We start from the raw sequence: 16,834 nt of genomic DNA on the forward strand, positions 1-16,834 counted from the left end.
ATTAAAATTATAAAACCTTGTAGCCTGACTATCCCTTGGATGATTTGTCAAATAATTAAACTTTGCAGAAAAATCTAGTTGAGGTCACCAGAGTCCCAGACATCTCCTTATCCAATCCAACAGCAAAGACTCCCCCAACCTCAAAAAGATCCTTTCTATCAAATACTACACAATAAAGTAAACTTCCCTACTCTCACATCTTCCATATATGTCAGGCTGCAACTCTATCATCTATCCCAGAAACATGGTCCAATTATAATAGATTTTTTAGTAGAAGACATCTGGAATAGTGCAGGGCAGGGAATGTTGAAGCAAAACATTAAATACGTGAATTACATAACATTCATCTCCACTGTTTTGCTGATCAACCAATGCAGAGCTACACTTTGTACATCTCACAGGCTTGGAAAGCTCAACACTCAATGCAGAACTGAAGAATTAGTTCTCTCATGTTTGTTTGTTTGTTTAAATGAGATTTGACCACCACTTGAAACCCATTGGACTCTAATGAATTGAAAGAGCTTACAAAACAAAACACAGCACAAAATATATCGCAATAAACTTCAACATCTAATTCTCCAAATTGGAGACTAACATTAAAATTCACTTGGTGTAGTACTGCTGGTTAAAATTAATCCCCAACAGTCTTCTAGAAGGCCATGATGGCGGACTCCCTTGTTTTAATGGTTGCTGTTAAAAGAATGCCAACTGCTGGGCATTCCCCACTGTGTCTGTTAGTAGTGGGGGGGACCATTAGCAAGTGCTTTCTAATTTTTTGAACAGGGCAAGCCGATAAAGGCAATCTTTACAATACCCAGGCCTTGGGCCAGTACAGGTCTTTACAGCCAACATCTTCTACTGCATCCAAAAACCTACCACTGATCAGGGCAGCTTCTGCAGCATAGGTCTAATGAAATTCACTTCCAAACATCTTGATTCGTAACAAGCTAAAAGGTAAGTGGTCAAATTAAGCCAAAAGATACCTCTTTGAATAGAGTAAGGAATAAAAAAATAAGAAGAAAGTAATCAAAGATAAAGTTCAAAGTGTAAGAAAGAAAAAAAGATATAAAGAAGTAGATTTACAGCAGGTAAATTATAGCAGGTAATTTACAATTATAAATTTACCTCTTTCTCCAAAGTTGCATTATGTCTCCTTTCTATGATCTATCCTATCAAACCATGAACTGTAAAGTTCATTTTTTTGTTTTATGCAAAAAGTCTGTAACAGGTTTTGAGTTGGCAATAAATATTATTTTTTCTCTAATCAAGCAAATTAACTTGGCAATCTCAGCAAATCTATCGTCTTCTAACGCTGAAAGCCACAATCGGTTTTTGGACACAGTTTGGATTTGTATGTGTTTCATATTCTTAATATGGCATGTCTAACATTTTTAAAAATTCACATTAATCTTGACTTTATCATACCACAAATATCCATGCCACCAAATCTCAGTTCATGTCCCTATAACATTAAGAGCTTTTTATTTCCCCTTTTTATTCAAACCAAACAGCAAGCTACAAAATACAATTTCAAGTTGAGTAAAACTAATTTTCCTTTTTCCTTTGGATCTTGTAACACCTTATGTTTAAATTGTGATTCCCCCCCCCCTCTTGCCACATAAAGTTAGATATATCCCTTTGCCATTGCTTAAGTGGTAAATCAATTGTCAATACAATTGTATTATCCAAAATAAAAACATCACTGAAACATTGGACTTCCAGGGCAGAAATGGTGAACTGAAGATGAATTCACTAAAAGTGAAGCTGACAATCTTGGCAGAATGAAGATGATTCAGTGAGTAGACAGGCTCTTTGTAATACCTCTCTGGATAAGGAGAGGACACGAGATCACCCACAAGTGCTCCAGATAGCACTTTTCATGAGGAGATTGCAAGCCAGCAGTCTCTGGCAAGTTTGCATCTTTAAGGACCCTTGGTTCACATATTTCTTTTTCTAATTAATTTCAGAAATTCGATTTCAGTCAAACTCAGTATTGAGTTAGAACAAGGTCCTCTAGTGAGATTTACCACAAGTAAGCTAAAACTGGTGATAAATTATCTTAGAGCCTTCACATGCCCTCCCTTAACATTTAAACAACTTTCCCCAACACAGCACTTTGCAAATATATTGGGGCGCAGCTCCCAGAATTCCTCACTTCTGACCGAGTTGTTCAGATGAAGTCATATTCTGAGGGTTTCTTTTGGAGGGAAACACTAATCCCTCAGATTTTCACAATAGTAACTGAAGACTCCCTTCATTAGACATTAATTAAAGCTGCTAAGTTTATTGTAGATATTTTAATTGGATATTTTAATTGGAAATTCCTATTCCAGTTCCAATTTGATTTGTGAGCATTCTGGCAGCCCCGTAATTGCATCAACATCAGTCACACAACATGAACTACAACTAGAAAGCCACAACTTTCCTTTTCTGCACTTAACACAGCATTGCATTTAAAGCAATGTTTCTCAAGCTTGGCAAATTTAAGAGGTGTGTGGGCTTCAACTCCCAGAATATCCCAGCTAGCAACCCATGTGTCTTAAAGTTGCCAAGTCTGAGAAATACTGATATAAAGGGATACTGCCATTTAATTAAAGGAATACCCATTTTTCCTTTGGGGGTTTAGATTTTGAAATCTCAAAAACAGCTGAGAAGTAAATATTTATGCCATGGTTTAAGAGAAATAACTGGAAATTGTGTCATTCTATTCGCATAGAAATTTCAATTTCTAATTGTGTCATTCTATTCGCATAGAATTTCAATGAAAGAAACACCACATAAATAATTCCAAAAAGGCAGGAAGTAATAAGTAGTAGTGCTGCATAGAGTCCATCTTCCAAATGGAATATGCAGATAGCCAAAGGACACAGGTTATGGAAAGCAAATTCGACTGTTGTTGGTTTTTTTTATTTGTTCAAGCAATGTAAAACTGTTATATGAAAAATGACAGTGTTCCTTTAAATTATTTCAAGGACTATTTTTTAAAGCCATCAGTTAGCAAAAGTGAAAGGAAGACTGTTTTCCAGGAGGAATTAGGAAGAGGAAGCAGAAATAGTAGTAGAGTGGGAAGAACATCAGCCAGGAAGGAGAGCTTGCTAGGTGTAACTTAGCATGAACCCTTTTACAGCTCCATCTATAGACACTGAAATCTTGGCTCTTCCTTCGGAGCAGGATGCTGCACCAGTGATCATTATGTGTTAAGATAAATGAGATGAATTTTTACTTTGGCACTGAAGGTGTTCATACTGTGTGTTTTTTTAAAAAAACCATTTGCTGGATTTTTATTATTTGCATCTCTGGCTGCTTTTAATGTTGTTAGCCACCCAGAATTGTTTAGCAAGCAGGCAGCCATATAAACTGAACATAAATAAATACACGTCACGATTCTGTCCTGTGTCTTTACACAAAACAAAATACATTGGACTAGCACTGAGTCCATATAAATTGTAGCATTTGTGAATGTAGTGACATGTTTCTGAAGCTTCAAGCAACCTATGAGCGAAATATGTATGGGGTTGTGTTTTTTTTTGCAACCACTGAATCCCGAAATACGTTTTAAAAAATTATAGTGTAAATGAAGCATAAATGAACACACTTTTTTCTTGAAGCAAGGCTTCAAGGGTGGATGGAAAAAGGTTAACAGCCTTGGAAAAAGGATTGTCAAGATTTTTAAAGAAAGAATATGGGAAACTGGAGTTTGATGTGTCTTTGTCATTCACATAGTGGAATTCACCGTAGCTGAATGCAAAAACAAAAATATGAATTGCATTCTGAAAGTAATCAGCTTGAGAAATAGTAATCTAGAACTATATTTCTCAACTTTACAAAGTGTAGACTTCAGCTTCCAGAATCCACCAGCGAAATTCACACATCGTAAAGTTGCTAAAGTTGAGAAATACTTCCATCTGGCACTTCCTAAGTGTAAAATGTGCAGTATAGCAAACTATAATGGCCCCTTTTCAATTCAGTGACTGCTACATATGGAAAGAGATAAAAGAGATTTAGAGATTTGAGCCTCCTAAATAGGCCGTCATGCTATCAAGCTGTTAGAAGAATAGCATTTCTAATTAATTTGTTACTAAATAAACTTGTCTAAATTAAATTAATCAACATGGCCAATGCTTAGGACTATGCAAATATCCAGGAATGGATCTCACAGTTCTGGATGAAAACAGAAAACCCCAATTCCTAGAAGTAACAGTCCAAAAACTCACTATAGGAATAAAACACATGATTAAAGATGTTTTCATTATGAACAAAGGACCAATTTCCTGACAGGCCATTTTCAACAGTGAGATTCTTCTTCAGGGAGGGACAGCTTGAGTTGATGTGAAAGCCAAGTCTGATTTCACTTTGAAAAAAGTTGAATCAGGGCCATCTGAAAAACTTTTAATATTCAAAGCAGTCTGTGCCTTTTCACATCTTCTCTGCAATTTTGAAGTCTCTTCTGTATGTTGTTACTATATCTAATGCAAGAATGCTCAGCCTGTGGCCATCAGTTAATATTGAACTACATCTTACATTATTGCCATTATTCTTGGCAATGATGGCCAAGGTTCCGAAGGATGAAATGAAAGCATAGCAACTGCTGGCCGAGGAATCCTGGAAGTTGAAGTCCAAACACCTTAAAGTGGTTTAAGTTTGAGAAACATAACTCTAGAGCAGTGGTGGCTAACCTTTTGCCATCGTGTGCCAAAAACGGGGGGAGGGGGGGTCATACGCATGCGTGCCCACACCCATAATTCTATGCCCTCTGTGCATGCGCGCGCAAACCCCCCCACCCACTTATGGCCAGGTAGGTCCGGTTTTCGCTCTCCCCAGGCTCCAGAGCCTCTCTAGGAGCCGGGGGAGGGCAAAAATGGCCTTCCCCACCCACACCCAGAAGCCCTTGGGAGGCCGGAAACAGCCTGTTTCCCTACTCCCGGTGGGCCCAGAAGGCCTGAAAATCAGCTGAGCTTGCGTGCCCACCGATATGGCTCCACGTGCCACCTGTGGCACGCATGCCACAGGTTCGCCATCACAGCTCTAGACGGTCACAAGGAGCTTTCTCTTAATCTATTTCCATCCCTCCTTTTTTTTACTGCAACAAGCTTGATTGATTGGTCATTTATTTATTTATTAGATTTAAAGGCTGCTTGACTCCAAAACAACATTTGGTGGCTTGTATTTTGAAAGAATAGAAAACAATAAAGAAAGAAAAAAAGAAACCATGTACTGTTCTGTCCGGACAAGACAAATTCCATATGTTACAAAAGGTAGGTACACATGGCAGGTATAATTTGCTTTCTCGGTCTGGTGCTTTCCAGCCAAACTGAGCTCTGAAACAAAAACCTGCTAATGAAAGGACTGCTCTAGAGAATGAAGTCTTTCTTTCGAGCTGGAAAAGGGGTTGTGCCCTCGCCAATCCATTGGGTGGTTCCATCTCATTGCTTGTGAGCTGGGATGGCGAGAAGTCAGTGCAGGGGAACTGGAGCAGGAGAGGGTGTCAGCAAGGTTAGTGCCAGAAGAGAGGGTCTGCCATACATACCACCCAGATGCAAGTCGATGAGGTCACTGTAATAAGACTCTCCCCAATAGTCTACAACAAGGAATTGGTGAAGAGAGAGAGTTATTGGTTCAAGTCCCCCCTCCCCCACCTGCCCTCCCCACTCCCTGCCCAGATTTCAAAGCATTCTATTAAGAGAAATTGCAAACATGAGAAGGTACAGAGAAAGAGAGAGAGAGAGAGAGAGAGAGAGAGAGAGAGACAGAAACAACAATAAATCATGCATCTTTATAATCATCATATGCACATACATATATATGATAGATACTAAAAAGACAAAGAAAGGAAGTAACATTCCCTTAAAAAAAAAAATAGGCAGGCAAGACAGGCAGGGATGGACTTCCAAGCAAAGAAAGGGAACAGGCTACGTTTTGTAAAGTTTATTTCAGCATGTGCAAATTCCCTGTTTCTTATATGCCGTCGGAGGGGCATTAAGGAAGGTTCTGCAAACATTTTCCAGTAGAAAGAAATTCAATGTATGTTATATGTATTCTCCATTCAACAAAGTAGGAAGGGGCAACTATGTCCGTAGAAGAGAGATCGAGAATGTCAAGATGGTAGGCATAGCAGCATGGTCAAAATTCCATCCTCCTGTACATGTGTTGATACTATACTTGTGCACCAAGGGGAAGGGGCTTTGATCGTGCTGCTGTGGTTACTACCTCGACTTGTTGATAAAGTCAGCTCCCATGAATGCTGCTGGAATGGACACTGTTGAGTGTTGCAAGGATGACTTTAAGGGCGAATATTTGCAGCTCAGGTTTGAAATGAGGGGTCCTTGGTATTCTCTGAGTTTGCTCGTTTCATCTTCAGTCTAGATCAGGGGTCTCTAACCTTGGTCCCTTTTAAGACTTGTGGACTTCAACTCCCAGAGTTCCTCAGCCAGCTTTGCTGGCTGAGGGACTCTGGGAGTTGAAGTCCACAAGTCTTAAAGGGACCAAGGTTGGAGACCCCTAGTCTAGATAATAGACTGGTAATATTGTATCAGACTGATGATATTACATAGTTTGGAAACTGAAACATCTGCAAGAAAACAACCAAGCTCAGAGAGCGCTAAGGACCCCTCAAGGATGACTTTCTTCCTTCATCCTTCAGTTGCTCCGCCATGTTGCCTGTTTTTATCTAGGCAGCTAAATAAATGCAAAGTTTTCCTCTCCCAACTATTTTTTTTTTTTTACATTTTACTCGTTCTTCAGAGGAACATTCACCAATAGGACTCAATAGTTTGCTTACGAGATCCTAAGAAACTCTCAGTTGTTAAACAACTATTTAACAACTTTCCTCAACAAAGAATCATTTTGCATAAATAAAATAATAATTAACGTAGTCCATCTGATGTAGCCTTCTTCACAGAACTAAAAAGTGTGGGCCAATACTGTTTTGAACTGAGCAATAGTGTGATAACAACCACACAAAATCTCAAAATTCAGTGGCATTAAGGAGCTGCCATGTCTCTTCTGCAGAAAAGGAATATTCCTCCCCAAAATTATGTTCTATGGAGAGATCCAACGGAAAATTCTTCCAATAGAACTTCCTTTAGGTCCGAAATGTGGTTTTAAAAAATATCTGCAAAGTACTTATCTGAATATTTTTATTTATTAAAAGCATCCCCCTTTAAGGATTATAAAAAGAAGAAAAAGAATCTTAATTACTTGAAATTCAATTTTTAGTAAGAAATTACCAATAACACACCCAATGTACCAAACTTCCTTTGTGGCTTTCTTAGGCAGCACACACAGAGAAGTTGGTGGCAACTGTTTGTAAGCACTATTAAAAGGCATTAAAACACTTATTACTTGACTACTGTTGATTTGCCATTGGGAAGAAGTAGAAATTTGATTTTTTTATTTTCCTCCAGTGCCAAGATATCTCAGGTTACCCCTAAACTGTACAAACTATACTTCTCTTGACAGAGAACAAAAATTTTGCCTAATGCAGAGAACTCCACAATCCACAGAAAACAATATATAGAGCACAAATTTGTGCTTTAGGCAGAAGAGAGGTTTTCCTTTCTTTACATCTCCACAATAGCAACTCTGTGAGATAAGTTGGAATGAGGTCGAGTGCGATTGATTCAAAGTCACCCATGAGTTTCTAGGTCTAGGACTGTGTCGTCCAACACCTTATCCACCAATCCATTTTGGCTCTTCATCAAACGTATACTAAAGAAAAATATAACTAGAGGATCTAGGTGTACCTCCAGAGTGAAACAACCCACTTCACAAGGATGTTATTTAGCATACATCATCAGCCAACAAAAGGATGGCTGTTTTGCAAAGTTTTTCTTCCCATCATGCAGTGTCAGAAGGGCATCATCTCTTGCCACACTGACAACTAGTTAAAGGAGAGAGAGAATGCAGCTTTTCAAAAATTCAAAAAATTTATACCACTGCGTTCTGTGCAGTATACAACAACAACAAAACAGTATCAGGAATACACTATAATGAAGTACAATAAAAGTCCAGGGTGATCCATCAATATAATATAGGCACTAAAGCAGTAGTGAAATCCAATTTTTTTTTACTATCGGTTCTGTGGGCGTGGCTTGGTGAGCATGGCGTGGCTTGGTGGGCGTGGCAAGGGAAGAATACTGCAAAATCCCCATTCCTGGGGGAAGGATATTGCAAAATCTGCATTCCCACCCCTCTCTGGGGCCAGCCAGAGGTGGTATTTGCTGGTTCTCTGAACTACTCAAAATTTCCGCTACCGATTCTCTAGAACCTGTCAGAACCTGCTGGATTTCACCCCTGCACTAAAGGCTACTTAAAATGAATGGCATGTTAGTGTCTTCTTAAATGCCAGAAGTGATTGGACTAGGCATAGAGTTGAGGGTAGTTTTGAAAGATGTATGGGATACCACAGAGAAGTCCTGCCCTTTAACTTCACGCCACAATTGTATTTCGGCAAAATCTATTTAACTGTCCTTAGAGACCAGGGAGACTCACTTAGGATTACCGCTAAATGTATCAAACTGACAAACTACATTAAAAAAAAACACATGGGAAGATATAGGTGGGAAATAGTTGAGGATAAGTCACTACTGAGATTGAAGTGACATGAATATCTAGAAATCTTATGTCCCACTTGATAGCGGAAGAGTCTGAACCAAGTCTAAATTTCTCTTTCTTTTTCAATAGTAGTATTGAACTATTTTAAATTCTCAACCCCGAGTTGAACAGACAATTAACAGTAATGATGAACCAGCCCCAAAGTGAAGCCTTGGGGAAGGCAGGTCTCTGGATATTTTCCTCAGCCACTACTTTCCTTATCTCCTTTCACATTTTGTATATCTAGTGGAACTATGAAGAACTTCTACCTACCAGCTCACCACCACTGCATGTAATATGTGGGAGGTAATGAGCTCTCATTTTACAAGATTGCTCAGTCTCTTGTGGCCCTATTTACCAGGATGTCATAGACCAGGGGTCTCCAACCTTGGCAACTTTAAGACTTGTGGACTTCAACTCCCAGAACTGAAGGGAGTTGAAGTCCACAAGTCTTAAAGTTGTCAAGGTTGGAGACCCCTGTCATAGACAGCCCAACCAAAAAGAAAAGAAATGAAAAAGAAAAGAAAAGAAACAAGTCAAAAAAGTTAACCTTCATTGGGTGCTATCCGAGGGAAATCTACATGTGAAAGGACAAAGATGGATTAAAGCATCACACCCTGTTGTTGAACCAGGGAAGTAGACTAACAAAGGCATGAATTAGCTACAGACTGACTTCAAATGTATCTTCATCAATTCCTTAGAAAAGCATGGGGGAATAATGTCTCTAGAATTACAATACAATGTCTAAGGAAGGAAAGTTCTGGGGGGGGGTGGAGGGGGGGGAATTTCTCAATCATCCCTGACAAGGTTGTCCCAAAGGTGCTTTTTTAAAAAGGCAATTGGACTTCCTGATTTTTCTTTTAAGCTATTTCACTTCTTATCCAACAAGTTTCTTCAGTTCTAACTAACTAGTGAGAAGTCCTTTAAAAAAGTACCTTTGGGACAATATAATGCAAGGGAAAAACCTCCTCCTAAAACTACTCCTAAAACTACTCCATAGGAGATGTTCACCTCCTATGGTGGTCAAGCTTTGGGTCTATCTCTCTACACCATTCCCAAGTCTGTGGAACTCTCCTTCCGGTATAATAGAGAGGTTGCTACACATGCATTGTGTGTAAAAAATGCTTTAGACCCACATCTTTCCTGCCCACAACATCCTCATTTATAATTTCCCTCCATCTCAAAGTCCATGGAAACCTACTGCATGAAACAATGTCATCACACTTTGATGACATCTGCTACAGATGGCGAGATGACTAATATTGTCCAAGAAGCTTTCATTTTCTTAATCTGGGCCCTTCCAGATCTGTTCAAATTGCAACTCCCAGATAGCTTGACATTAAAGTCTAGAATGCTGATATGACTTAATCCCAACACTTCTGAGGAACTGCCCATTGAGGGAAGGTTACAACTGATGTTTTAAAAAGGGAAACATCAGATTTCAAGTAGAAGTCCTGTGTTCGTTGGGAACTTTTACTTTTTCCTATCTCCATCTACGGTATGTTGACTCTAGGAAATGCTCACCAAAGCAAATCACCAAAGGTGCAAACTCACTCTATGAACAGAAGATGCAGAACATCATTTCATGCACTGTATGAATGTATGTTCCATGTATCTTGGTGAGAAGATTGGGTTGGTGAAAAATCAATAAATAGTATGTGGCATTGGTTGGGGCTGTTCTGTGATGGTCCCTTGCAAGCCAATGGTTTCAACTCACAACATCGTGAATTAAAACCATGACAGGTTTCATTGTCTCCTTTTCACTTGCTGAAAACAGCTGAGCTTTTCTTTCTACGGCAAGTTTTAGTTCCGAAACGAAGCACAAGTGTATCACAACTTTCTGGAAAACATTAAGAACTGGCCAAAGGCTGAAAAACAGAGGTTTGGGGTCAAAATCCCCTTCCACAGTGTTATCTTGCCATGAACCCAACTTTGCAGATAAGGGAACTGGTGAATTTTCATTTGTATATTAAAAGGACTGATGAATCAAACTATTTGCAGCTTAGAAAGCAACCTGTTTTCCAGAGACAGCATAAAAGTCATATATTTCTGCAGGAAAATTTGACAACATTTTTTTTTCTAAAAAGGACAGACACAATACTGAATGCTGGAAAGTACCTGCTTCACCCCGGAGGGCTTTTTCCACTGCAACTCCCCTCTCCTCCAGCTGCCTTTGCTTCTCTTCAACCTGCTCTAATTGTCTTTGGATGATCTATGGAAAGAGAACAATGATCCAAATAACTATGCACTCTGCATATATGAGATTTTCCCCTTCTAGTATTGCAAAGAAAGACATGCCCATTAGCAGTCCCATTTCTACACAACCTACCAGTTGATTCTGCAACATAATCAAGTGCACATCTATGGCTAGTAACTGTTAGGAATCCCTCCCTAGCTTTTACCACAGTGACACTTGGAGATGCAGCCACAGAACAATATTCACAGCTGGAAAGAAAGCCTTTGCTATTTATGATGATGCAGTAATTTATTCTTTCCCTTTTTGGACCTCAGATTTTGTAGGACTTTTACAATAGCACCCCCAATATACTATACTAAATCCAATATTAAAGCAAGCAGAGAGATAAAACTTCAAGTTGTATTTGAATGACTACTATCTTCTTCAAGGATTTCATACATCTGAGGTATATTTTCTTTAAGGATTTCATAAATCTGAAGTATATTTTCTTTAAGGATTTCGTAAATCTGAGGTATATTTTCTTTAAGGATTTCGTAAATCTGAGGGATATGTTCTTTAAGGATTTCATAAATCTGAGATATATTTTCTTTAAAGATTTCATAAATCTGAGGTATATGTTCTTTAAGGATTTCATAAATCTGTGGTATATGTTCTTTAAGGATTTCATAAATCTGAGGTATATTTTCTGATGCACAATGCAGAGAGATATAGGCCCAAGATGTTCTCTTTTTTATGCATTCATGCAAAGCATTTTCCAGAAAAGGGAGAACTGTACCTGGGCCCTGTGTAACCTCTTCAGTTCTTCTTGTTTGGCTTGACGACGAGCGGCTTTCTGTACTCGCCTGGTCAGTTTGGCGTTGAGTTCCTCCTCCGTGTAGGCTTTCTGCAGTAACAAGAAAGACATAGCAACACAATCTAATCCCTTACTGGAACTTGTCCCTAGATTCTGGGATTGAAGCATTCTACTTTTCTAGAGCACTGTGCCTCTTGCTGTGCTTTCTGTTCAGCAAGCAAGTTGTCCTCCCAGGTGGATGTGTGCTAATGGCGCAGCAGGTGAGCTTTGGTGGAGTTCTAAGAGGGGAAGGAAGAGGCTTGAACCAGATGCAAAGCAGTGATTTTGACAGAGAGCTTCAAGTTATGATGGTCTTCTTCTTAATGCCCCTTATGGCCTGTCACATACATGAGAGATGCTCTTGATTTCATTCATGTTTCTTACTACATATGAAATCCTATGTGTTATTCCTCATGGATCTGTTAAGCAAACATGTAAAGATATATCTGAGCAAAGCATGGTGCATGGCCAAGAGCCTTTTTAATGCTGTTGCTAAGACTTTACAGGTAGTCCTCAACATGCAACCACAACTGAGCCCCAAATTTATGTGGCTAAGTGAGAAATTTGTACAGTGAATTTTGCCCTATTTTATGACTTTTCTTGCCACATTTGTTAAGTGAATCACCGCAGTTGTTAAATTATTAATACGGTCGTTAAGTGAATCTGGTTTCCCCATTGCTTATCAGAAGGTTGCAAAAGTTGATCCCATGACCCTGGGACACTGCAGCAGTCATAAATGTGAGTCAGTTGTCAAGGATCCAAACGTAAATCACGTGACCATGGGGATGCTGCAATGGTCGTCAAGTGTGTGAAAAATGGTCATAAGTCACTTTTTTCAGTGCCGTTGTAACTTCGAATGGTCACTAAGCAAACTGTTGTAAGTTGAGGACTACCTGTAGTCTGCAGTTCAATTCACATTTCAAAAAACCCTTTGAATGACCCAACTTGCAGTCTCAACACAATGAGAAGAGATGTATTATGCATTTTGCGATTCACTTGGAAACCACACCAGAGGAAAAGGGCTGAATTCTCCATCATAACATTTAAAGCAAATCAACTTCCAACATATCTTCAACCAAAGTACTTGGGAGAAGATAGGCTAGAAAATGGGGCCCTTGTGTTGTGTCTTGTCCGCTCTCACCGCAGCCGGGGTCTGCTTATCTGCTCCCGAACACGGAGGAATGTATGCCTCCCGGCCCCAGTCCTGGCTCCATGCCCAGACAAGCTGCAGAGGAGGGGGCACCTCCCGGTCCCAGCCCTGGCTCCATGCCCAAGCAGGCTGCAGAGGAGGGAGCATCCCCCGGCCCCAGCCCTGGCTCCATGCCCAGGCAAACGGAGCAGCTAGACCCCGCCCCTCCTCCACAGCATGTGAGCCTGAGGAAAGTTTACTTCCAACAGCTGATTGGAGTGACCCTCGCATCAGAAGATTGGATAGGCGGAGGCAACAGAAGGAAGGGAGGGGCAGGCCTTAATGAGTGCTGAGTCATGGAGCCACACCCCATGGCCTATATAAAGGTTCTGCTTTCTGGCAGTCTCTGAGTCAGGCAAAGTCGAACTTATCTTGCTGAAGTCACTTACTGGTCTCCTGCCTGCTCTGAGGACTTTGCTAGGACTTTGGGCAGAGCTGCAGAGGCAAGCCTGATTTGGATTTCCCTGACCCGGCCATCAGCGGAGGAGTGGGACACGACACCTTGGTTGTTTTCTAGCAGATGTTTCATTACCTGAACTAGCTAACATCAGGGAGCACCAAGGACCCCTCATTTCAACCCTAAGCTGCAAATATTCTCCTTTATTAGAAACATTTCGCCTATCAGGTCAATATTTGAGGGAAAATTTCATGTCAATAAAGATATAATGGAATCACGTTGACAATAATCTTAAAAGACACACCAGCAGGAACTGCATTTACACCTTAGCTATATATTTTTTATATAAATTGTCCTATAATGCTGTGTTTCCTCTTTTTTTAAAATACAAAATTCAGCATCTAAAATATGTTATCTAAGTGATTAATGCACATATTTATTTTCAAGATAGTTTTGTGACTTGTATAATTCCTTTCAGTTTAAAAATTCCTATGTGTCTAATAAAAAGATATCCATGGTAATTGTAATATATGCTTTATGACCATCTACTGTATGTCATTTTATATTAAGAGGGCAGATCTTCATTTTATATAAGCAGCTAAAGACTGTTTTCATGTTTCCCACATTTTCACCTCATTAAAAAAAAATCAACTGAGCCCTAAATCATCGTAGCTGAATCCCTCAACAGATAAGATGAAGGAAAAGAAGGAATACCATTAAAATCACCACCAGAGTTCATTAGAGCTGAAAAGATGTCATACAACAAGAAATCTCTTCCGTGTCCCTTTAAGTTAGTCTTTTCCAATTAGGAACAGAAAAGACCAAAATTTGGGAAGCTCCAATTACAATATATTTGGAGTTTGATGAAAGCTGCTTTAAGCCTTCTTCTACTACATCAGTCTGATAATCAGTTCCATGGTTAAATTAATAATTTGGAGATAATGTATAGCTCATGTAATTAGCATAAGATAAATAAATTGATGAACTGCTTATTTCATTTTTTCCATTCACGACTCAAACCTACAACCATAATTGCTTCTTATGTACCCATAGGCCAAGTTCTATGCCTCTTAAAAGTCTTTCTTAGCCACACAAGGACACAGTGGATACTCATCAATCAATACTCAACATGGTACAGTGACTGGGCTGCAAGATTAAGATCATGACGATCCAAAGACAAATCCCTGGTTGACTCTGAACCCATCCTTTCCTCTCTGTTTAATCTACCTCTGAAGAGTTGTAAGGATAAAATGGAGGTAGAATCTGTAATATATGGTAATATTTAGATCATCAATCCCTCTTTTAGGTACAGGGCAAATATTCAACCCACCAAGAGTGCCTCCAAAAACCGTGATTAAGATCAACAGTTTTCCTAGCTGGGTCTTCAATGAAGATATTACACACACTTCAAATGGACTTGATGTTCTGGGACGTGAAGATGATCTGTTGTGTTGATGTTGTTAATTGCTGCATACATGCACAATCTCAGGTTGTATTAGTATAAATGAAGGGAGGAAAAAGCAGAGGAGATATAGGCTAAGAAGCTGGTAGGTTAATGACAGGAATGCATGCAACAATGGCAAGTCAATGAGAATGGAGACACTACCTTTGATGCATATGATCTCTTGAATGCCAAGGCGTGTGGTATGTAAATCAACTTTAAAAATGGGGAGGGAGGGGAAGGAATAGCAAAGGCAAAAATAAAAGAAATACACAAAATGGAGCAAGATCAGTTCAACATAATAACACTCAATACAGAAAGACAACAATAAACAAAAAAGCTGCTTGAAATATTACATGAAACTTCAAAATACAAATACTTCAGAATTTGGAAATACGCAATGGAAGCATGTAGCTTTACAAAAAATAAAGTAAAATAAAATAAAATAATCTTGGGGTCCCAAAGTTATTAGTTGCATTTGCATTTTCCAAATTTGCAAATTTTATGCAAATATGCAAAAGACAATCACTTCCTAAGCCCCAGTGTTAGATTTTAAGGGCTTGGGATATTGAATTTTGGATCTAACACTTTATTTGGGTAAGTGAGTATGCCAAAACACTGATAGGATCACACAAAACACAGAATTATTTCTTATTCTGAATGCCTGCCCTTCAATACTTTTGGCAACACATTCAGTTTTTCTGAAACTAAACATAAAAACATGAACAGGGAAGTGAGAAATGTTGGGTGAGTTTTAGATAAAATGTCTGCATTTAGGAAAAGGCAACATATTTTTCAGAAATCTGCAACTACATGATTTAAATGCTTCATGACTGCAGCACATACATATATGGACGATAACTGATTCAGGAATACAAGCTACAAGAAATGATATATTTATTTAGCAGATCCTTTCAACCAGGGGTGAAATGTAACATTTGTTGCTACCGGTTCTGTGGGCGTGGCTTGGTGGGGAGAATAATGTGACTGGGTGGGCGTGGCCAACTTTTTTTTTTTTTTAAACTTTTAAAAGCATTTTTTCTACAACCTGTTCGGCCGAAGAGGCTGTAAAAAAATGCTCCTAAAGGATTCTGGCGATCCCAGCTGAGTTGCCTGATCCCTTTAAAAGCAATTTTTTTACAGCCTCTTTGGCTGAAGAGGCTATAGAAAAAAGGCTTCTAAAGGGTTCTGAAAATCCCAGCTGAGCCGTGCGATCATCAGAGGCTTTTTTTTTAATTTTTAAAAGCATTTTTTCGGCCAAAGAAAAAAATGCTTTTAAAAGTAAAACAACAACAACAACAAAAAAACCTCTGGTGATTGCGCGGCTCAGGTGGGCATGGGGGGAGGGTGCAGGAATTTTTGCTACTGGTTCTTTGAACCACCTACTGACATCGCTATTGGATTGGGCGATCTGGTCCGAATTGGGCGATCCGGTCCGAATCAGGAGCATTTCATCCTTGCTTTCAACATTATACATCAGATCCCCCGTCTTCCCCAATGCTAGTCAGTAATGTCACCACAAAACAGGCAGCTGAGCCTTGGTCTAGAAGCCATGCACAAGTTACTTTTACTGCTTGGAAAACCACACTGACTGTGCTTTGTTTCTCTGGCGTGACAATGTTATCTAGAAACTTGAGAGTTGGAATAAAAATTTAGACTGAACTGATTTTATAACAAAGTTCACATTTGTCTTTGTAAAATACTGTCTTCGTCATTCTCTGTATCTCTTATGTAGCATTCTTAAGAATTGGATTTTAATTTTTGTACTGTTCTGTACCTGGTCATAACTAATATGTTTCCTTTCTAAGGTATATTGTTGTATTGATTTCACGCTGTGAAGGATACCTGTACCAGTTTCCCTATTTATTTTGTTTCTTCATCACTTGGAAAACAATTATTTTTGCAGTTAGGGTCTGCCACTAAGACAAAGATGGGCAATTATAGCCCCTTTACCTGTGGCTGGCTCAGGAATTCTGGGAGTTGAAATCCACAGGCTGTAAAAAGGCTATAGTTGTTGCCCAACCCTGCACTAAGATATAAACACACTCAGTCTGCCTTAGACTAAGGCTCTGTGTAAAGTTTATGTAACCTTCTGGCTCTTGCTTTTTAAACTTCAGTGACAAGAGTAAAGGATTACGTGATTTTTCAAGTTTCTTTCCAAATCACACACCCTATGATTCAAGGAC

General features: G+C 39.3%; 1 protein-coding gene across 26 annotated transcripts in view; it reads right to left on the reverse strand.

Annotated features, from left to right (window-relative positions):
- Positions 1-16,834, reverse strand: part of MICAL3 (microtubule associated monooxygenase, calponin and LIM domain containing 3) — a 227,890-nt gene that overhangs the window by 13,796 nt on the left and 197,260 nt on the right. For 22 of the 26 annotated variants that reach the window (XR_009156059.1, XM_058190697.1, XM_058190693.1 and 19 more), the window contains 3 exons: positions 14,814-14,864; positions 11,565-11,672; positions 10,711-10,804 (listed from right to left, as the gene is read on the reverse strand). Coding sequence is in view for 23 of the 26 variants with exons in the window: in XM_058190697.1 (XP_058046680.1) it covers positions 10,711-10,804; positions 11,565-11,672; positions 14,814-14,864 (253 nt within the window). In the remaining 3 variants the exon portion in view is untranslated. Of the gene's footprint in view, positions 1-5,527; positions 5,579-10,710; positions 10,805-11,564; positions 11,673-14,813; positions 14,865-16,834 lie in introns of those variants that run through there. The other 4 variants (XM_058190699.1, XM_058190700.1, XR_009156061.1 and 1 more) reach the window with 4 other exon arrangements.

This window comes from Ahaetulla prasina, chromosome 7, assembly GCF_028640845.1.
Source record: "Ahaetulla prasina isolate Xishuangbanna chromosome 7, ASM2864084v1, whole genome shotgun sequence".
Taxonomy (NCBI): domain Eukaryota; kingdom Metazoa; phylum Chordata; class Lepidosauria; order Squamata; family Colubridae; genus Ahaetulla; species Ahaetulla prasina.